This window comes from Hyalella azteca, unplaced genomic scaffold, assembly GCF_000764305.2.
Source record: "Hyalella azteca isolate HAZT.00-mixed unplaced genomic scaffold, Hazt_2.0.2 contig4675, whole genome shotgun sequence".
Taxonomy (NCBI): domain Eukaryota; kingdom Metazoa; phylum Arthropoda; class Malacostraca; order Amphipoda; family Hyalellidae; genus Hyalella; species Hyalella azteca.
In genome coordinates this window covers 1-23318 of record NW_025934886.1, presented here as the reverse complement: position 1 = coordinate 23318, position 23318 = coordinate 1, and the positions used below count along the sequence as shown (strand labels likewise).

At 41.3% G+C, this 23318-nt stretch overlaps 2 protein-coding genes and 1 long non-coding RNA gene across 3 annotated transcripts; 2 read left to right on the top strand and 1 right to left on the bottom strand.

The window, feature by feature from the left end:
• Window positions 1-14231: 14231 nt before the first annotated feature.
• On the bottom strand, window positions 14232-15191 carry LOC108673764 (mucin-2-like). The gene has a single exon (XM_018161635.1). It carries the CDS (start codon window positions 15189-15191, stop codon window positions 14232-14234), a length of 960 nt encoding a protein of 319 aa, XP_018017124.1.
• Window positions 15192-15381: 190 nt separating this feature from the next.
• On the top strand, window positions 15382-16493 carry LOC125177763. Its single transcript, XR_007156653.1, has 3 exons — window positions 15382-15523; window positions 15825-15956; window positions 16405-16493. It is a non-coding gene; the product is annotated as an uncharacterized LOC125177763 (long non-coding RNA).
• Window positions 16494-16521: 28 nt separating this feature from the next.
• Window positions 16522-17918, top strand: LOC125177764 (the record flags this gene model as incomplete). Its single annotated transcript, XM_047880126.1, has 3 exons — window positions 16522-16531; window positions 16884-17099; window positions 17431-17918. Coding segments are annotated over exons 1-3 (714 nt in total), but the record flags the coding sequence as incomplete, so codon positions are not given.
• Window positions 17919-23318: the final 5400 nt, after the last annotated feature.

The following is a 23318-nucleotide window of genomic DNA, read 5'->3' as shown; positions in this document are numbered from 1 at the left end:
CGAATTAATTATAATGAAACAGTGAATGGCGTATTAGGATGATGGTTAACGTGATACAAGCCCATGTTCCATGGAACGATGAAGGCTTAGAAATACGGGTGGATGTTGCGAGGGACGATGAAGGGTTCGAAAATACGGGTGGATGTTGCGAGGGACGATGAAGGGTTAGAAAATACGGGTGGATGTTGCGAGGGACGATGAAGGATTAGAAAATACGGGTGGATGTTGCGAGGGACGATGAAGGATTAGAAAATACGGGCGGATGTTGCGAGGGACGATGAAGGATTAGAAAATACGGGTGGATGTTGCGAGGGACGATGAAGGATTACAAGATACTGCGGAGATTTGCGTAGCAGATTTGCATGAAATACCATAGCATTTCACACAGCACACAGGAAAAGAAATTGACACAGAAATTCATGAATTCCTCACTTACTTCATTTCATGCAATGGAATTACTGTCAACCTAATTTAATGCAGGTATTAAATCGTTTCCCTAGTCAAGCGATGGTTGCGAAAGAGATTTTACTATTTAGTTCAACATGTATATAATTAAGTAAAATTACTAAAAATTATACAAAAGAAATTGAATATAATTGCAATGATTCGTGAGAATTTGCGAAGAGTTTGAGAGAACAACAATAAACATCGACAAGGCATTGTGATGGGCTGGTGCAAAGCGGTGAGAGGAAATAACAATTCTGAAGCTAAACTGATAATAAAAATAACATTCAAAAGAGGATTTTTAAATTATCAGCCGTGCACTACACAAATTTTTAGGCCAGTTTGAATAACTCAAGAAATTTTTTTCAACAAAAGTGCAGATTAGATGAAATTTTTGATCTCCAGGATCCCGAATTATCAGCCCTATAACTGCTAATGAGCTAATAAATAATTAAAAACTAAATCCTATTTAATACAAACACACAACCTAAAGCTTTTAAAAATTAACTTTGGATCACAGACTCGGATTAACCATATAAAAATAAACGAGATTTAACTAAATTAACACCGAGACCGAAAAAAACAATAATATCTAATTTGAAACGTAATGTTTTGGAAGTGTGTGAAGTGAAAGTTTTTATTGTACGAAGGTGGAGTGACGTGTAGTCGGTTTACCTGTGACGACGCGACGTGACGGCTAACATGTTTTGCGTCGTGACGCTTAAAGCAGAGTCTCGGAGTGGCCAAGAGCTGAGTGAGTGGAGTGAAGTGAGGCATGAAGTGAGGCATGGAGGGGTGAGGCATGGAGGGGTGAGGCATGAAGTGAGGCGTGGAGGGGTGAGGCATGGAGGGGTGAGGCATGGAGGGGTGAAGCATAAAGGGGTGAGGCAAGGGGGGTAAGGCATGGTGGTGTGTGAGGCATGGAGGGGTGAGGCATGGAGGGGGAGGCATGGAGGGGTGAGGCATGGAGGAGTGAGGCATGGAGGGGTGAGGCATGGAGGGGTGAGGCATGGAGGGGTGAGACATGAAGGGGTGAGGCATGGAGGGGTGAGACATGAAGGGGTGAGGCATGGAAGAGGCAGTTAAGCATGGAGAGGTTGTGTGAAATTTCAAAAGGCGGGTGGAGTGAATAAAATTTTACACTCCCGGGTGGAGTGTTGTGCGGGGGAGTGAATGTTAATAAATGAGAAGGGAACGTAACGTGACAGCGATGTTTAATGTTATGCAGGTAATGATAATAATTATTATGATCATTAATGATTATTATCAATACAATGTTCCGAATAATTTATGTCAATGGATACGAGGGCGAATATTGAACAGATGTTCGTCATGCCGGTCATACCACACAGAAAATACAACGCGTATTTTACAGGACGTCAATACAAATTAATGTCCGATGACATGAAAAACCGCGTGTATTGAGTGTGGAATGACAACGCTCCATTTCGTGGAATTTTCATTCCACGAAATGGAGCGAACGTGACACGAAATGGAGCGAACGTGACACGAAATGGTGCGAACGTGACACGAAATGGAGCGAACGTGACACGAAATGGAGCGAACGTGACACGAAATGGAGCGAACGTGACACGAAACGGAGCGAACGTAACACGAAATGGAGCAAACGTGACACGAAATGGAACGAACGTGACACGAAATGGAGCCATTGAAATTTATACGACAAATTTAAATTTATATCGAAAAATATGTAAATAAAAATTGTGATTTGGCGCACGAATATTATTGTATGAATGAGAACGATGAGCCATGAGCGTTTGATGATGTCATCCACAGAGGTTTGACGATGATGAAATGAATGAAAGGATGAGTGAAGAAACAAAGGATGATAATGAGGGGGCGTGGATGAGTTTAAGCAGTTTTTGGAGAGAGGAAAGGAAGGGTAAAAACACGCATTAGTAAAGGATCACTCACACAGATTCACTCACACACAAACACACAGGAAAAACATTTTTTTGAAATAGGCGCCTGTCAAGGACACAGAAATTAGTCTATTGTATTCATTTCGAAACACTTCCCACAATTTTGAGGCGCAATTAAAAAATTACATACAAAACTTGACACTATTGCCAATATTTTTTGGAGAGATGTTTTAAAGAATATTCTTTTACTTTTTTCTTGACGAAAAGAGACTACAATAAAATAAATTAACTATATCATCAACTGTTGTATAACCTGGGACGTTTGATGCTATCTTGCTGATCCCATAAATCTCACCCTATGCCTATTTGACATAAGAACAGAGCAACCAATTAATGAAAATTAGTTGATTCATTAATAGTAATCAATTAACTAATAAACCAATACGCATTAATTAATTACTACTGGAAACGCTTTATGGTATTCACTGTTTGAGAAACCATTTGAATGGTTAAGTTGCAACCAGGTAGGAACTGCCTCGAGTATCTAGGTAATAATGTTAATACTGAATGATATATACATTGATAATTTGATAAATGTAGTGGAGCTTCTCGCTCTTTAGATTATTTTGGGGGGTTGAATTTTTTAATTCTGTAGGGTGTCCAAACTTCAATTATTTTCATTAAATGAGAAGAGTTTTGTTTTTATGAAAATCGAAGAAAATCTTTGGAGAACCCTAACGCTTTTCGACCATAAAATTTACAAGCACAGGAAACGTTTTTTTTCAGATGATATACATTATGATCAAAATATATGAGATGAAAAAATGAACGAGGAAAAGCTACATAAAACACAATTTTTCACTGAAATTTAAGGACAATTAGAAGAGATTGAAGAAATAACGCAAAAAAATATCCCAAAGAAAAAAATAACGAAAAGGAAAATATCTATTAAATTCGCATCTTGAACGCGTATATCATAATATAAGATGACAATTAGCGTTATTTGACTGCATGAGAACGCACCTCTGACAATTTTTTTCAGTTGCTTCTTTGTCCCTGAAATTAATTAGAAAAAAATTTAATCGAATTTTTATGTTAAATTTCTTAAATACATTTTAAAGTTCAGACGCACTCGCAGAAAAAAGAGAATGGAAACTGATTCGCAAATTTCAGCCAAATCGGGAAGGCAATTTCGTCTTTGAACTGTAAGGTTAGAGACTTCTTTCACTATTACATTAATACTACATCACTTTACCGTTTGAAAATGTACTTTAATTTCATTAAATTTCATAGCAAATTTGTTAGTAACAAATAGTGCGAAAGAAAAGATAGCGAAGATGTATCTCGAAATTTAAAATAAGCGTTAGTTTATAGCTCTCGTTCCTTATGACGAAGGATTATACCGTTTAATTTATAAATAACATAAATAACTTGGTTTATTAGCGAGCATGAATTTGATATTTGATTATGCAAACAAAATATTGAATTTCTCACAGTTGCGGCTGAATCTCTTCGACATGTTGCTCGTTCGTGACGTCCAAATTATTAGTTCTAACTCGTTCGTTTGAATTTACATTTTCAAAACAACTCAAGTCTAAAATATAATGATAAAAATTACGACTTTCAATTACCTCAGTGATAAGAACGTTTCACTTCCGTAGCGATAAGGAAGTTTGATATTCGTTGTGATACACTTGGAAGATGATAAACGGACTGGCTCCCAACTTTGAGAGTGAAACCTCCAAAATAAAGACATATTACAACGAAAGAAGGGGGAGACTGTGCAGGATTCCCCCATTTAATAACCGAGCCGCGGCCAGAGTACAGACTCTTCGTGAGGGATCACTGTCCGTGGTAGGACCGAGGCTCTTTACGACTCGGAGACGGAGGACGACGAAGGCGGCGCATCAGCGTGACCGTGGACTGCGACGTCCTAAACTCATCATAAGGTCATAAGGTCATAAGGATAAATGAAAGATAGTTCCACTCTTAATCTCATCGTAATTACCCTAACTCTAATGACCACCTTTCCTGAAGATCCATAATATCACATTGCATGAAAACCACAATGCTGGAATTTCTTCATCTAAAACAAATTCACTGGTGACGTTATATGTTCACCTGGTCAGAGTGCAGCTTGAAATCAATAAATGACACGAACAAACTTCGTGTATCAATATAAAAAAATGAAATGCTACTGTTGACTTTCAATTTTGAAAGGCGACTTATACGAAAGGCGGTTTGCCTCTGCTGGCGATGATCATAACTAAAAAACTCAACCCGATCAGCAGAGTTTTAATTCTGAATAATGCTTCAATTGCATTGAAAAGAATGTACATGCCCATTTATTAATTGAACTTAAACTATGAATGTTACAAACTAAGTTGTATCTTAAAACGTGACGAAAAATTTTGCATTATAAAATCTATTTGCAATCCATAATCACACGTAGGTTATGTGAATATAAATATTTCCTTACTAGATATTTATACACACAAAAATATGAGAAAATATCAAAAATCCAAATCCGTCATTTCATGTTAAGATATTGAACAAAAACACAGGGGGTCGCTCCAGAGCTTGTAGGGCCGAGGTTATGTGGTGGTGTTGTCTGAGATCCTGCCAGACCGGACATTCCAGGAGAATGTGAGTGATTGTGTGGGGAGCTCCCTGGCAGGTGACAAAACGTGAACAACTTCACAACAATATTTAAATGAGCAACTTTCTACCGCAATTTTGCTTAGATGATGAAGAGGAATTATATGGTTGAACAGCTCAACGACCAAAATAAATGCATGGAGATTTTCAGGTATTGACAGACTGAGGCCATCTGGAGACCAGATCAAAAGTTTCTTGAAAAGTATTTAAATTTATTATGGGGTTAGTATTCGAAGATAATTTATTTAGTCTTACTGAAATGAATATATAGTCCATGAATAGTCGGTAGCAGCGTCGTACTTGTGGTGGCGGTGGCGCTGGGAAATGGTGGAAAAGAGCAAGAGGTGGCACAGTTTTTGCCTGTGGTTTCTGTAATGAGTTGACATAACCGAAAGGAAATTCTTAGGGGCTTGTGGGTGCGTATTGGCAGACTGTGGCGGAAGATGCGAGTACCCAATCCGGGCAGCTCGCCCTGAATAGCCAAAAATAAACAGTCGCGAAACATTGCGGTGTCATGTCTAAGTTCCAAGGATCCTGTATCACCAACAGCGAGGCGTTGACGGGCCCCCCAGTCATGGTGGTGAAAGGGGCCGTCTCTGAAGTCCTCTTGAGGTCGTAGCTGAACTTGCCTTGGCTCTGAAGCGCCACCAAGTCCTTCAGGACTGTCGGCACTTGCACCAGACGCAGGCCGATCGCCTGGCAGGCTTCCAGGGACATGCTGTAAAAACACAATTGCCAAATTTTGGTTCGAGTAGGAAAATTCACTACATATTTCTTCTCGCTTCGAATCTCCGACATGTGGAACAACCTCCCTCTTACATCGTTGGCGCTCCGAGTATGAACGCGTTCAAGAACAGACTAGATAAAGCTATGGAAAAAATATATGTTTAGATTTGAAATGCCTAGCACCATATCGAACCCGGTGGAAGTCTAGCAGCTATTTCAAACTATCGTCAGTCTTGAAAATATCCGGTCAAATGACAAGATTAAGATCTATGAACAAGTCACGAAAAGTTCAAGATTCGGCGACAGGCCACATCAGGCCTACTCTTTAGCGCCGACCTCGCTATGCTATGTTTAATAAATATTCAATCACCTACAATCGGGATGCATATCTTAACTGACATCACGAAATTCATGATCACCGTACGCATTTTTTATATTACCAGGTTTGCACAGTTTACCCTCGGGGGTACTCCACCACGCAGTGGTGTAACTATTTAGGACATATTTCACCACAACTTGTTCGCCATCAAAGAGCTCGTTATCATCTCTAATATGCTGAACCACATTTCGATGTATTTTATATATGTAGTCCTCACTGTAGCCACTATCACTTTTGCATTCTTTCCCATGCGCAACCATGCAACAGGGTAGAATATCCCATGAGGTTAGGTGTTTAATGCAATGGCACGTAAGTCCGTAGTCCCTATTCAAGTCAATACAATCCTATATGGATTTGCATCTTCAACATTACTTGCAACTTCAGCATTACTCTACCTCCACACTTACCCGGATTCTCCACCCAAACAAACGTAGCCGAACACAACCTAATTCCTCATAGGCTGCAGCAACTTGGAGAGCCGTGAAAAATATTGAGGTAGTGTCATGATGGGGTCGCACATCCATGGAGACCAGACTGACTTGTTCAGTGGCTGTAGACCTACGGCGCCATAAGCATTTCGGACCTCGGAGCTGGAGTAATGTACAGTGTTTCTAAATGGTCTGCCGGCAAGGTGAGTACGATTTTTACTGTGTGTGAGTGACGGAAATCACTGACTTGATTAATTAAAATTACTCACTCGGGCACGTCGTTTGCAGGAGGAGGCAGACGGAAGAGGTAGTCGCCGCCGGACAGGGACATGCCCCTGTAGTAGAGTCCCGGGGGCCCCCGCAAGTCCCACGTCAGCCGCACGAACAGCACGCAGGTCGGGACCTTTGGGATAAATAAACCAGAGGCCGTTAATGGTGGTGGTGTCAGAGCTAGTGTTAACAATTGTTATGCCATCACAAGGGTGATGTAAACTGATGAAGTACCTTTGTCGGCTCAAAAGGCTGAGCTGTTAATGCATTTCACTTGTATTTCATACAAGTGTGTGTTAATGACGGCATGTGCCTCAATTTAACTTGAATTAAATTAAATAGGACTTGAGTGCACACGTTGCAGGTCTTTTTTCCTGACGCTATCCCATATTAGGTAGATTTAAACTCGGAAACTATCAATAAGCAAGCAATCTTCAACTGTCAGCGTACCTCATTTGCAATGAAAGCGAAGGCTCCACATTCGGGGTTCAGGCGACACTGTCCCCCACAAGCGACAGGTGAGCCGGCCCACATATTCTCCTGGTACCCGCCGAAACTTTCTTGCGACAGCTGGACTGTGAAGGAAAGACCCACGCCCTCCACCATCCAGGGTCGCGTCAGGATGCTGATCACCGCCAGCAGTCGAGCCGCCGCCCGCCAAAACGCCATCTCCGAGGAGCTGAAATTATTAACGGAGTGACTCAACCAATGAGCAGAGTGACTGGAACAGTTGTTTTTGGGGGTTCCCTGGTCACACTTTTCCAAGAGACCCCCGTCGTGCAAGTACGACACCACCGACAGGGGGTCGCTCCAGAGCTTGTAGGGCCGAGGTTATGTGGTGGTGTTGTCTGAGATCCTGCCAGACCGGACATTCCAGGAGAATGTGAGTGATTGTGTGGGGAGCTCCCTGGCAGGATGGACAGGTGTCTGAGTCTGCTTGGCCAATTCTGTTTGCGTATGTTTGTAGTGAGGGGTGGTGGCCGCAGCGCAGCCTGGCTAGGTGTACTCTCTTCTGTCTAGAGAGCTGAGTATCTGTGCTACTTATGTCAGGTGGTGGGTTTCCAAGGACTTAGTTGTTTCCGGCCAGCTCCAGCGTTCTCTGTGTCATGATTTTGTGGAAGTGTTTTGTTTTTGTGCTGGTGTTGCCTTGGGGTGGGGGTACTGTGTTTAGTATGTTGGTGTAGTATCTATGCGGGGTTTGCACTACTTGTCTGTGTATAGGTGGGTGGTAGCTCAGATAGTGGTATGGGTGTTCTGTGTTGTTTATGGCTGCGGCTATGAGCTGCGTTCCTCTTATGCGGAGTGGAACAGTTAGCATGGCGGGTTGACTGAACCAGTTTTAGTGGATACTTAACCAGTTATTAGACCAACTGAATGAATGAGAAGGGTGACTGAAACAGTCAATCAGGAGACGAAACAACTTAGAGGGGTAACTGGAATAATGAATTGGTATGACTCTCCAACTGTAAGCAAAAAAAAAAACTCTCCCACGAAAAGCTTTAAAATCAATTGAATAATTCCAAATCAATTTCTATCCCGTAAGGGCAGGCACTCATTCTTCAAAAGTTTGGTCTCTGCAATGGACATCCTCAAGCACCTATGGTTATATACATCCTTTTTCGGTATGGCCCAGTGGTGCAGAAAGATTCAAGATCACCAAGATTCAAGCAGAAAGCTGGGAGTTCGAACTCCCAAACAAGTTTGGAAAATTCTTGGCAAAATCGCTCCGTCAGGTCAACATGACATAAAAACAACCTGGCACAACTAAATTATCGTACGGGGCGAAATATATTGTCGCAGAAGTAAAAACAAATTGTCATGAAATGGAGTAACAAGCCTTTGAAAAAACTTTTACGAAGTTGAAATTAAAAAAAAACACAAAGAGCCGAAGTAATATGTTATTGTACGGAAAACATTTCTTCCATAAAATGCAAATGGCAAAAATATTTACTTGTTGAAGTACATAATTCATAAAAACACGAGGTACATATTACCTGATGTTTCTTCACCAGCCAAAGTAGCAGGTTATTTTAATATATCGTATTTTGTCCCTTGGGATGGTGGTGCAAAATATGAAATTCCCATATGCGAATATCAGATTTATTAAATACTGCTTCCTATTCTACAATTTTAATCGCTCTATATTCGTTATATTGCTATTGCACTTGCAATAGCAAATGCAAAGTTATCGTCTCTCAAGAGCTGTTCAAGAGGCCACCAAGGTCGTCAGCGCTGCTCAGGAAGTTCAAAAGTAAGTGATCACTGTTCAAGAGCCTTTCAAGAGCGACGGCCTGTTTTGAAGTGCGCTCTCTAAACCCCAGACACTTGTATTATACCCACTTCCGTAACGTTCGCGACGACTGCCATTTTTTGTATTCTAAAGCGAACCATCAATTTACTATGTAATTTGTCGTATATTTACTATTGATTTTCTTTTTACGCTCGCCCTGAAGTGATTTAATGATTTTTCAGGGCACTTTAAATGTGCTAGTGATTTATGTCATGAATTATTGAGTTAAATTTATCAATAGGGATTGTAATTCACTAGATGACTTTGGTAGGAATTGCACAGTGCGATGATCATTAGTTACCTCTGTAATGGCAACCGAAGGAATGCAGGTCATCAGTTGGCCAAGATCACCAAAAGGGTCGCGATCAATCAGTCGACAGTGACCGCCGCTTATATGGCCAGGTAAACCAAAATGATTGACGGCTGCTTCTTACGTCCCAGCGCGATATTGGCTTTTGAATTATTAAATAAAAACGTAAATACTAACGAGTTAGGGTTGCGTAGTACATATGTATAAATTGTATACGTATTTGTTGAAAATGATCCAGAAAAATTACCAGCATCAATTCCGGACACAAATTTGGAATGATTAGTTGTTCCTCTAATGCTCAGGCTGATTTATGTCTTTACTTATTCCTAATGCTATTCCTACCTGGAATGTGGTAAGAATAGCATTAAGAACCTACTTCTGACGTCAGCCACTATATATGCCTTTTTTCGTGCAAAGCTTTCTCTAAAAGCTACAAAATTTAATGATTCCAATTCGCCATTTTACTTTATATCTAACAATATAAGGAATTTGGCGTAAAACATTGCTGATGTTGAAAAACTTAAATGATTGAACGAATTTTCTTCTACGTTTCTATAAATACAAATGACAAAGTGCCAAATTTATTGGTCTAAGTTATTTAGAAGGATTTTAAGGTAATTGAAATTTCTAGTTCAAAAGCAACACTGTGGTCGGCCCACTGGATTTTCAGCTGCCGCCATTTGCCGCCACACTAGACGCCAATGAGCAGAAACAATTAACGGGGTGACTGAAGCAGTGAGTGGGATGACTGAACTATAGTAAGCAGGGTGACTGAACCAGTGAGCTGGGTGATTGAAACAATTAGCGAAGGAATTAGTATAAAACAATATAGTACATAAATCGTTGTACCGGTGTCAGATTAGGTCATGTTTGGACCATCACCGATTCAATACATCAAGAAATTTTCACAGCTAGCTATGTGGATTTTGTTCGCGAAACTGGCTACTCCAATCTTTTTGATCTTACCTCCCAACCACTCTGCGCAGATGAAGAAGGTTTGACAATTAACCTTAAGATCTCACCCAATAAATTAACACGTACCCAGAGTTCGTTGAGAGACACTAATCCGTGGCGATGCTGCAAGCACCACCCTCGGCTACCTAGCGCCGTCGATCAGTGACACCGAATAAAACAAATAAAAAACTTTAAAAAACCACGTTTTCTTGACGGACAAAAAAGAAAAACATTTACTCTTACTTAACATTTAAGTTATGTAAAATGTTATGTAATGATATGTAAGAGTAAATGTTTTTCTTTTTCGTCCGTTAAGAAAACGTGTTTTTTTTTAAGTTTTTTTATTTGTTTTATTTCATTATTTTTAGTTTTGTAGAAACCAGAAAAACGTGTTTTTAAAATATTTTTTTATATTTATTTATTTTCTACTTTTTAGTTAGCAATTTTAGCAATTGAAATCAATTTCCAGGGTTGGCAAGTGTGGATGTTCGAGAAAAAACTCAATTCCAAACCGTGAATTTTTCGTGTTTTTTTATTTTATTTTTTTTTCTAAAAAAATTTAATTATTATTTTTGCTGATCAAATCTTGAATTGTTAGGCAGCATAAGCATGCATTACAAAATTTCAAGTTTATAGGATGTTCAGAAAAGCTCTAAATTAAGGTCTGAATTTTTGATGACAGACGGACAGACAGACAGACACGAAACGAAGTTAAGAAAAACGTGGTAAAAAAGTTGTTGGGGCTCTCAGAACACCCAACTAGCCTACAGGATCGTATAGGTTCTGGATATTAACGAGTACTCATTAAAACAGTTTATTACACTTTCAATGAACACAATAAATAATATATAATAACTTCGGCACATTAACACTTTAACACTTCATCTTGGATGCATGGCTTTCGAGACTAACTCTTGACTCTGAGATTTGAGATTTGAGGTTTGAGGTTTGAGGTTTGAGGTTTGAGGCTTTCCTACAAAAGAAACAAATAAAACAGATAAATAATAGTTACCTACACATTAAAATATTCATACATATATAACCTAAGTATTTACACAATTTGTTCACATCAATCTATTCACGTATATATTTACATGTCCACATCCTAACGCAGCACATACCTCCGCTCCGGCTTTCCACAACAGAATAATCTTATCACCTTCTCCTTCCGCACTTATAGCCTTCCGTAAACTCTAAACTAAAATGACAAATTCAAAATAATGAACCATTTTGGAACAAAAATTATCGCCTCGCATAACATTAAAATACCCAACTATTTCTATCCTTTACAAAGTAATGATCGAGCTTCTCAAGGCTCGAACCCACGGTTAGTGCCTCTCATCTCGGTGCCAATATTACTGCACTACCTTGGCAATATTTTATGCTATCTTATTAAAGAAATAAGTTGGTACACGTTAATGTTTGGAAATCAGAGGATTCTCTTTCAATTGTTGTTTGTACCTTAGACGGGATAGACTACGAGTTGTTACGACAGCTTTACCAGTATTTTGTAATGCCAATAATGATCTTTATGCTGTGGAATGAAATTACATGTAAAAAATTTTTGATTAGATTTTGTCATGTATCGAAATTGGCACACAATTCGGTAGAAAATAAGCGTTGCTCCACATAAATTTTTATTGCTTTCTTCCTCAGTCAATCAGGTGAGCGATAGAGATACACATGGCCAGTTGCAGGCCGTCTCGAAGGCCACAAAACCGTACTATGTTTGAGTTTACTGGCAGCCACTGCTACTATCAACTGAAGTAGCCTGCACCCAAACATTCAAGGCCATTAGCACGATAATCACTAGCGACCGGTAATGACCACTGGGGCCATACTTTCAAAACTCGCTAAGTGATCATAAGTACTTTACTCTATTTTCTTGTCTCTGATTGGTGGATTTTGCTTGAAAGACCGTCTATGATTGGCTGATGAACTTACGATCTCTTAACTTTTTGAAAGTATAGGTCCAGGTATAGTGGCCACCACTGCTGGCCTCATGGTAAGACTTCAACGATATTTGGAGTCCCACTGGTATAATAAAAATTTCTTTCCAAAATTAGCATAATAGATAATATTAAAGATTTTACAATTAAATAAACATTCACCAAATATTAATTATTGTCGTTGTGTGAACAGTAAGCACACAATATCATAGCGCTAACGAAAAATCGCTTAAAATAATAACAGTTATTAATGCTATTGTGTTGCAATATCGCATTATTTTAATATGTTTAACCATGTGTGTTTAACCAGCATTGTGAAAATTTTAAGTATAATGTATTTATACACGCTACATTTGCATATTATGTATCGTATATAGCAATTATTATGACTTACATAATAAACATAGCATTACCAACTGTGTTGCCGCGTTGTTGTCTCATAGCATAACAAATAGGGAGTGCATAAACATTAGTGATGATATTAGCATTAGTGATGATATCAGTGATGATATAACCATGATTGATGATATGTGTCATGTGTACTGCCATGTGTACTGCCATGTGTGCTGTCACGTGTACTGTCATGTGTACTGTCATGTGTACTGTCATGTGTACTGTCATGTGTACTGTCATGTGTACTGTCACGTGTACTGTCATGTGTACTGTCATGTGTACTGTCACGTGTAATGTCACGTGTACTGTCATGAGGACTCTTGATATTACCAGGGCAATTTAACCTGCCTAAGTTAACCTCAGAGGACCAGGTTAATTAATATTGAGTATCCCCAATTAACCTGAAGGCTAACGGATTTATTGTTGATCAGAAGGAGGCGCTGACGGAGTTGGGTGTTGGTGGGGAAGAAGAGGAGATGGTGGGGGGGCGTCACGCCCTTTGTCCCGAGGGCAGCCCCCACGAGCTGCTGACGGAGGCGCGACTGGAGGACCTACAGCGCGTGTGGCAGCTTAACTCCCTGGCCGTGGTCTTCCCCAAGATACGCCCCATCCTGGCCCCAGCTGCGCCCCACAAAGCCCCATGTACCCCTACGTCCCTCCCTGCAGACTGTCCCCTCTGCAGCGCCCCTGCAGGAGATCTGTTCGGCCGAGGCTGACACGCGCGCCCCTCCCGCTGCTGCAGGAGCGACAAGACCTCCTACAGGAGAGGCTGGCCACGCTCACCAGAGAGGTGAGTCATGGTGACTCACTATCAGGTGAGTCATGGTGACTCACTATCAGGTGAGTCATAGTGACTCACTGTCAGGTGAGTCAAGGTGACTCACTATCAGGTGAGTCAAGGTGACTCAATATTGTCGTGTTGGTGAGTGTGATAGTGAGCTACATCACAATTTCTAGCGCCGTGTATTAAGCATTAGTATCTGAGGTATCTTTATTATTATTTTTATTAATTTTTTACAACACCTCTCTTTAACTTCACTTCTTGTTTGTTTTTTTGTCTGCTACAAATCTTATAAATCGATATTTAACACACTTCTACTTCTCCAATCAATCTGAAATTTTGCATACTTGCGTAAAGTCGGAGACAATGCATGTATCAATTGACACAATAAATAATTGATTTTAATAATTGATTTTAAAATGTTGATTTTTTAACTCTAAAAATAAAATTAGAAAACTAATTTTTAATATTTCATAATAAAATTAGAAATTCATTCTACATGTGTAACACCAGAGACTCTGGATGCTTGAGAAGTGTTGTCTTTAAAAAGTAATTTTTAAACGCATATTAATAATAATGGTTTTATTGAATGTTTACGTTTTACTAATCAATATGTATAGTTATTGTTATATATCCTGTACATATATTAATTAATATTATGTCTTAATAGTTAATATTTATAGTTATTATTATATATCCTGTACATATAATAACTAATATTATGTTTTAATAATTAATAGTTATATATTAACTAATATTATTTTTCTCAGACGCTTTCGCGCGAGTCGCCGCCTTCGTCAGGGACCTGCCTGCGCCTGCTGGAGCTGCTGACGAGGGTGTCCGTCCACTGCAGGGACGGCGGGGACGGGTGGGTGCTGCTGACGAGGGTGTCCGTCCACTGCAGGGACGGCGGGGACGGGTGGGTGCTGCTGACGAGGGTGTCCGTCCACTGCAGGGACGGCGGGGACGGGTGGGTGCTGCTGACGAGGGTGTCCGTCCACTGCAGGGACGGCGGGGACGGGTGGGTGCTGCTGACGAGGGTGTCCGTCCACTGCAGGGACGGCGGGGACGGGTGGGTGCTGCTGACGAGGGTGTCCGTCCACTGCAGGGACGGCGGGGACGGGTGGGTGCTGCTGACGAGGGTGTCCGTCCACTGCAGGGACGGCGGGGACGGGTGGGTGCTGCTGACGAGGGTGTCCGTCCACTGCAGGGACGGCGGGGACGGGTGGGTGCTGCTGACGAGGGTGTCCGTCCACTGCAGGGACGGCGGGGACGGGTGGGTGCTGCTGACGAGGGTGTCCGTCCACTGCAGGGACGGCGGGGACGGGTGGGTGCTGCTGACGAGGGTGTCCGTCCACTGCAGGGACGGCGGGGACGGGTGGGTGCTGCTGACGAGGGTGTCCGTCCACTGCAGGGACGGCGGGGACGGGTGGGTGCTGCTGACGAGGGTGTCCGTCCACTGCAGGGACGGCGGGGACGGGTGGGTGCTGCTGACGAGGGTGTCCGTCCACTGCAGGGACGGCGGGGACGGGTGGGTGCTGCTGACGAGGGTGTCCGTCCACTGCAGGGACGGCGGGGACGGGTGGGTGCTGCTGACGAGGGTGTCCGTCCACTGCAGGGACGGCGGGGACGGGTGGGTGCTGCTGACGAGGGTGTCCGTCCACTNTGTCATGCTGCTCACACCTGTCATGCTGCTCACACCTGTCATGCTGCTCACACCTGTCATGCTGCTCACACCTCTCATGCTGGGCAGGCAGCTGCGGCAGGTCTACCGGCTGGTCTGTCCAGCTGTCCAGGAGCTGGTCACCACCTGCAGCTGGACGCTGGCCACCGACGCCCTGCGGCGTCTCACTGCGCTGTACCAGCTGCAGCTGGACGACGGTGGCGCCCTTGGGGGCAGTGGCGCCCTTGGGGGCAGTGGCGCCCCTGGGGCGACGGTGTCAGCGCTGGCGACGGGTCTCAGTCCCGCGCTCCTGACGACGCTGCTGACGCTGGCGGCTGACAGACTCACCGCGGCCTGTAAACCTGACGCCGACGTCAGCCTTCCTCTCACCCAACGTGGGTCATCATACTGTGATGTCATTTATAATTTTTTTTAATTGTAACATTTTTCTCCAAGTCGACTTCCTTGATATGTACACTGAAATCTTCAGTTTCACTTTATTTCAGTTTTACTTTATTTCAGTTTTATTTTATTTCAGTTTTACTTTATCTTTATTCCAGTTTTATTCATGATATTTTATTAGTTGATAACGTCCCTCCCTTGTTCCCAGTATTTAAGTTCTACTTTATTTCAGTTTATTTTATTTCAATTTTATTTATATTTTATTAGTTAATAACGTGCCTCCCATGTTCGCAGGTCGGGGGGCGGACAGGACGATGGACGGAGGACGGTGGCGGCAGGACTCGTCGTCCTCGTCGGAGGAGGACGAGGACGTGGCGCCTGACTTGCCTGCTGGGGGCGCCCCTGACGCCGCCGGCCCGAGGACCGGTGGGGCACGGATACTTATTTTTTAAACCTATTTAACTATAAAAACTTATTAATATATTTAACTATAAAAATCTTCATTGTATCTATTGCATTGTGCTTCTTTGGTACAATGCTCAGATGTCTCTATTATCTTTTTTATATATAACTACTATATTGTTTTTTTGGGATATTTGTATTTTTGTTTTAGTTTGGTCACTGTAATTTTCTTCCATGTTTTTTTCTCTCTTGCATTGTCAATGCTGTGCATTTTCCAATTTTTTTTCTCATGTATTGTTACTGATACTATTCATTTTCCATATTTTTTTTTTCTTGTATTGTTACTGCTATTCATTTTCCATATTTTTTTCTCTTGTATTGGTACTGCCAATAAAATTTTCGCTGTATTATTTCTACTCATGTATTAGACCCTGTATAGACCCTGTATTAATTCAAACAACTGTGTGAGCAGAGTGGCGTTTTCGGTGCTCAGTGCTGCCGGCGTCCAGTGCTGCACAAGCGTGCTGTGGTGCTGCTGTGGCCCTCATCACAGCATACTACTCGTTCCTAGTGATGACATCATACCGTGATGACATACTGTGATGACATCATACCGTGATGACATATAGAGCAGATTTCCTTATGCTTTATGTATTAGTTCCGTTCCTCATCGGCTCAATATGTTTACCGTCCATAGTTAATTAATGGCAAAGCAAAATATCGAAAAGGTAACATTTTCCTACATGTCGACTTAATTGAAACTCACACTGAAATCTTCGGTTTTTATTTTATTTAAGTTTTACTTTATTTCATTATTTCAGTTTTACTCTATTTCAGTTTTACTCTATTTCAGTTTTACTCTATTTCACTTTTACTTTATTTCAGTTTCACCTTATTTCACTTTTATTTATAATATTTTATTAGTTGATAACGTGCCTCCCTTGTTCGCAGGTCGGGGGGCGGACAGGACGATGGACGGAGGACGGTTCGCAGGTCGGGGGGCGGACAGGACGATGGACGGAGGACGGTTCGCAGGTCGGGGGGCGGACAGGACGATGGACGGAGGACGGTGGCGGCAGGACTCGTCGTCCTCGTCGGAGGACGACGAGGACGTGGCGCCTGACTTGCCTGCTGGGGGCGCCCCTGACGCCGCCGGCCCGAGGACCGGTGGGGCACGGATACTTATTTTTTAAACTATTTAACTATAAAAACTTTCATTGTATCTATTGTATTGTGGTTCTTTGGAACAATGTTCCGATTACATTATTACATTATTTTATATACATATTTGTTGTTTTTGGGTATTTGTATTTTTTGTTTAAATTGGGTTACTGCTTTTTTCCATATTTCATATCTCTTGCATTGTTACTGCTATTCATTTTCCATACTATTTTCTCTTGTATTATTGCTGCTATGGTTTTCGCTGTATTATTTCTACTCATGTATTAGACCCTGTATTATAATTACCCTGTATTAATTCAAACAATTGTGTGAGCAGAATGGCGTTTTCGGTGCTCAGTGCTGCCGGCGTCCAGTGCTGCACAAGCGTGCTGTGGTGCTGCTGTGGCCCTCATCACAGCATACTACTCGTTCCTGCTGCAGCACGAGCATGTGCTGCTGTCAGCTGCTGAGGTGCTGTCAGCTGCTGACAGTGCTGACAGCACGATGTGCTGTGCTGCCCTTGTAGACGACACACACGTACGTCTCACGGGGCTCCTGACGAAGCTGAAGAAGGGCGTGGCTGACTTCAAGAGACAGCATTTCACTGTCAGCAACCCTGACGTCTGCACCATACCTCTGCACTGCACCATCATCACCATGGTACGTCTTCACCATACCTCTGCACTGCACCATCATCACCATGGTACGTGTGCACCATACCTCTGCACTGCACCATCATCACCATGGTACGTCTGCACCATACCCCTGCACTGCACCATACCTCTGCACTGCACCATACCCCTGCACTGCACCATCATCACCATGGTACGTCTGCACCATACCTCTGCACTGCACCATCATCACCATGGTACGTCTGCACCATACCTCTGCACTGCACCATCATCACCATGGTACGTCTGCACAATACTTCTTCATAATATGGTGTATCACATTTTCAATCATTATATGATTTATATAATTTTTTCTATAGCTCCATATGAAATTATGCACCATCAGTCATCCGATTTACCCACATGTAAACTAACGGCTAAGCAGCAGGCTTAACTTATTGTTTATAACCGTATTGAGATCGAAAAAGTTCCTATTTAATGTTGGATAAAGATCTATCTTTCACTTTTAAATCTACAGCAAATGATTTATGTTTGATGCCCAGCAAATTAATCGCCAGGCACAAATACATCAGTGAACCGGCTTTAGTCTTAAACGGGACATAATATAAATGTAAAAATTTTATTTTATCAGACCTATCGTCACATAAAAAAACTTCTAGTTTATGTACATTACGTAATTCGGCAGGTGCTGCAATCTTCGAAAAATAGGGAAAAACTATCGGACATGCTTTTCAGTAGTCAGAAATAATACTGACGTGAAATAGAACCATTTCGCCGTGATTTTTTTTAGAGTTAACGTGAATTTTGTTGGGTCAAATTTTGGTCACTAAAACGCCGGTCCAACTTTTTTTCATAGTTTCTTTTATCGAAAAGTGTATTACTTTTTGTGGCGTTATTAATCTCGTAGCGTTCTTACTCGCGTTAAATGAATCGTTCTTGGTCTTAGTTGAAATTTATTCGCGTTCAATGAAATGTTATTGGTCTTTGTTGGATTTTACTCGCGTTCAATGAATCGTTATATTGGTCTTTGTAGGATTTTACTCGCGTTTACTGAAACGTTCTTGGTCTTTGTTGGATTTTACTCGCGTTCAATGAAACGTTCTTGGTCTTTGTTGGATTTTACTCGCGTTCAATGAAACGTTCTTGGTCTTTGTTGGATTTTACTCGCGTTCAATGAATCGTTATTGCCTTTGTTGGATTTTACTCGCGTTCAATGGATTGTTCTTGGTCGTTATTTACTCTCGATACATCGCGAGTTTTTCCATATGCAATTTTCGAATACTTTTTCTGTATGTATTTTATGATAGTCAATGTTAACAAATGCGTCATTCTAATTAAAATGAAGATATTTTATATATATAAACGGAGCAACATTTATCCGAATGAGAACTTTGATTGATATCAGGGTGTGAAAAAAAGACGATTGAAAAATTTATTATTTTTATTCGAATTTCTTTACAAACGGAAAGGCAATTGAGGCGTAGTACGTGAGAGTCGCTGAGCATCAGTGGCTGTTGGATCGGCCAAAAAAGTACAGCGACTAACATCCAGAATCAGAAAGGCTTTAAACTCAGCGTGAATGTTGATGAAACGGACATTTCTATTATTTCTTCATCAAATCATTGTTCATCGATGGAAAAATCATTTAATGTTCACCTATATAGCGTAATTTGAGCCCGGATTTTCTTCAGGTCCAGCTTGGGTTCCTCGTCTAGGTATTGCGATATCTTCTTCAGTCCCGCATGGAGCGACACCATTGCTGATGTCGGGTCATTAACTTGCCTAGTCCTGTGTTTATTAATTAGCTCCTCCATCTGCTTGATGTAATTATCATATTTATTTAACGCCCAAGCCGGTAATCGAGGTTTGCTTTGTGAGGGCTGCTCACCGGGGTAGCGGAGGTCGGTAATATTTTGCGGTTCCTCTCTTGTTGCGGGCTGCACTTCGGGGTGACGGGCGCGCGTAAAGTACTGGGGTGCGCACGAACTTATTTGTAGTTCTTCGGAGTTATGGGAAGAAGAAAAATCCCGCCCACCATTAAATCTTTTGGCGGGTCGCTGTTCAGGATAATGGGAGTGGTAGGAATCATGTGGCTCATTCAGACTTGCTGCGGGACGCTTTCGGGAGTAATTAAATTGATGTAAATCCTGCACACCATTTAATCTTTTGGCAGGTCCTTCCTCAGAGTAATGGTTGTGATATGAATCATGCGGCCCATTTATACTTCCTCTGGGTCGCTCTTCTGAGTAGTGAGGTCTGTAAAAATCTTGTGCCCCATTCACGCTTTCTGTTGGTTGCCACTCTGCGGAGCGAGGATAATAAAAATCTTGCGGTTCATTCGAATTTTCAGTGGGTCCTTCTTCAGAGTAATGATACTGATTGAAATTCTGCGCCCCATTAAAGTTTCTCGCCGGCCGTTCATTAAAGTAACGGGGGCGATGAAAATCTTGCGCCCCATTCCAGTTTGCCGCGAGTCGCTGCTCAGGGTAGCGGGAGGTGTAATAGTTTTCAGGCCCATTCGAGCTTCCCGCGGATGGCAACTCTGCGTAGCGAGCGTAAGGGACATTGTGATGTCTGCCTGCTCGGCCACGACTTAGGCCTGCTCGCCATTTCTTTGCGTGATGAAAGTTGCTGCTCGCTGGAGCAGGAGTATTGGGAGACCAGCCGCCTTCAGAGGTCGCTCCATCTGTAAGAAGAAAACGTTCATTAACAATACAATTCAGATTTAATTTGTTATTTAATGTAACTTGCGTTAAGAAAAATTATTTTATTTCGTAATTTTAATTGTTTTAGCTCACATGAGTCTCTAGACTAGTCAAAGCTGTCACTAGACAGTTATTAAATTTAAACGCAATTTAAATTAAATGCAATGTGAAATGCTGAACGACTGCAAATAGCGAACTGCTACCAAGCGACAGCCACGCGAACTGCTACCAAGCGCCTGCATCGTGAACTGCTACCAAGCGACTGCAACGTGAACTGCTACCAAGCGACTGCAACGCGAACTGCTACCAAGCGACTGCAACGCGAACTGCTACCAAGCTGTCTCTTATACACATCTAGATGTGTATAAGAGACAGGCTACCAAGCGACTGCAACGCTAACTGCTACCAAGCGACTGCATCACGCGAATAAAATATTTCTAGTTTGCCCAGCATCGCTCGGAATTTCTAAATGAAAAAGTTTTGAGCCAAAATATGTTTTGGGAAGTGTCAAGTGTCTCATTAATAGGACAGTATATATTGCAATACCCAAAACTTTAAACTTTCTTCACTGTACCTAAATTTTTACTTAATGTAGAGTTTCGAAGCACTTCTCTAAAATTTCAGTCTTGGACTTTAGTTGTTTGCTCGTGATAGAAAATTTTGAAAGCATTTAAAACTTAGCCATCCGAAGCAAATATTTTCGTCTGGAATTCGTTAATTATATTAGTATTTGCATCCATTAAATTCGGTTAATAACTCTCACAAGTGAAATTTTTAATTCCGGAAAAATTCCTCAGAGCTAGAGTTTCAAGCATCAAATTTAAAATGAAGGAAAAAAAAACACTCGACTTGAAGTGTGAACATTTATAACGTGGTTCTTTGTTCAGCTTGTCAACATGTTCATTCTATATTATGTTTGTTCTATTTATTCTATTAGACGTTGATGCAATTAGGTGTGTCTAAGATATGTATGACAATTAACATACGTGCATTGATACGATCCTATCGGCCGAATTGGGATGTCCTGGAGACATCGACAACACAATTAATGAAAGCAAATGAATTCTCTGGATGCATCGAAATGTTTGAGAAGTCCAACTAAAGATTCTATCATTCTAATAAATTATATGCCAATGTCGACAAAGAATAATGTAAGTACGCGCTTCGAGGAATCCACATAATGTTATGCATAAATAGCTACTGAAGGCAGACTATCAAAATTGGCCACTTGAACTCACCAATCGCTTGTGATGGTGATGAATAAATGTTTCTCTTCTCCGAGTAACACTTAAAAACATCCGAGTAAACACTAAATTTCTCCATCACTGGATATTTTTAGGAGCAGATTCTGCACAGTACTTCACAGGGCGTCGCAGCCGTCGGAATGACCATGGCTGTAAAAGGCATAGGCCTATATAGGCTGCGTCTCGCGGGCAAGACAAAGAAGACCGGCTACCCGCGAAATGCCGAAGAATGTGGCCAAGAAAAGGTCAATTATATTGTGTCATAAAGGACCACGCTATGACCAGTCAACGAATTCGTTTATTAGTACGCAATTTATAATGTCCACGAGAATCTTGTTCACAATATTAAAGGTCTAAAGGCAAATATGCTAGGTCTTTCCAGCCGTTAATTTGAATACGATGGGCCTTAGCTTCTTTCCAGATAAGATCTGTGGTCAATGTAACTAAATTCGGCGCACCCACAAATTTCAAAACTTGTTATCCAGCTCAAAATGAGTCAGAATCTATTTCTACAATATATCCTCTATGTTTTGATATTATCGTTTCGATTTTATGTCAATGACATCGCTTATCGAAATTTAAAAAATTCGTGGTTTCAATTACACGAATTAAAGGATTGTTTTTAAAGATAATTTTTTGTATTTAATGTTTAAAACTAGGTTTTGAACAGTTTACACGATAAAAAAGCACTTTTCCTGAATAGCAACGACATCACTAGCAAACGAATAGAGATACGGTATTGAAATGAAGTCATCAAATTGCTTAATGTAATCATCAAATTGCTTAATGTAATCAAAACGAACAAGTTCTAGTATAAGTGATGAATTAATAACTCACCCCTCGCTAGTGATGCCGATGGATAAACTATTCTCTTCTCAGAGTAACACTTGAACACATCCGAGTAAACACAAAATTTCGCCATCACTGGATATTATTAAGAACAAATTTTGCACAGTACTTCACTGGGCGTAGCAGCCGTCGGAATGATGATGGCTGTAAAAGGCATAGGCCTATATAGGCTGCGTCTCGCGGGCAAGACAAAGAAGACCGGCTACCCGCGAAATGCCAAAGAATGTGGTCAAGAAAAGGTCTACAAACGAACCCACATGGCATGAACTGCGTTATTATTAACCATTGTAGTTTCAAAATGGTTATATTATATTGCTGCTTTCTTTGACTAACCTGCCTGAAACTATATTCAAGTCTTGGCATATATTACGATTAAGTAGGATACAACATGTATAATTGGTAGGTGAAATCGCAAGGTCGTGAGAACTCTATATTATATTTCAATTGTCAGCTTCTTCACCACCTTTACTTGCTAATGCTAAATAATTTAAGTGATTCGTGTTACTCAGAACACTCATTTAAAATTCATATATGTATATCCTTAACATCAGGTTATTTCTTACCATCCTACCTGGGCCGTAAGACAACGGGCGGGGGAGGTAAGGGGCTGAGGAGGGGTGATAGAGATTTAGGGAAGGCTCAGGTAGTAAATGACCTCTGTAATCTCATGTGTTGAAGAAATTTTTTTTGTTCTAAAGTCACTTAATTTCAATGACGTACTGCGTATTATGCCAAAAACCTCGAATTTAATTTTTCTTGCTGAAGAAGAAATTTTATTTTATGAAATGAAGCTGT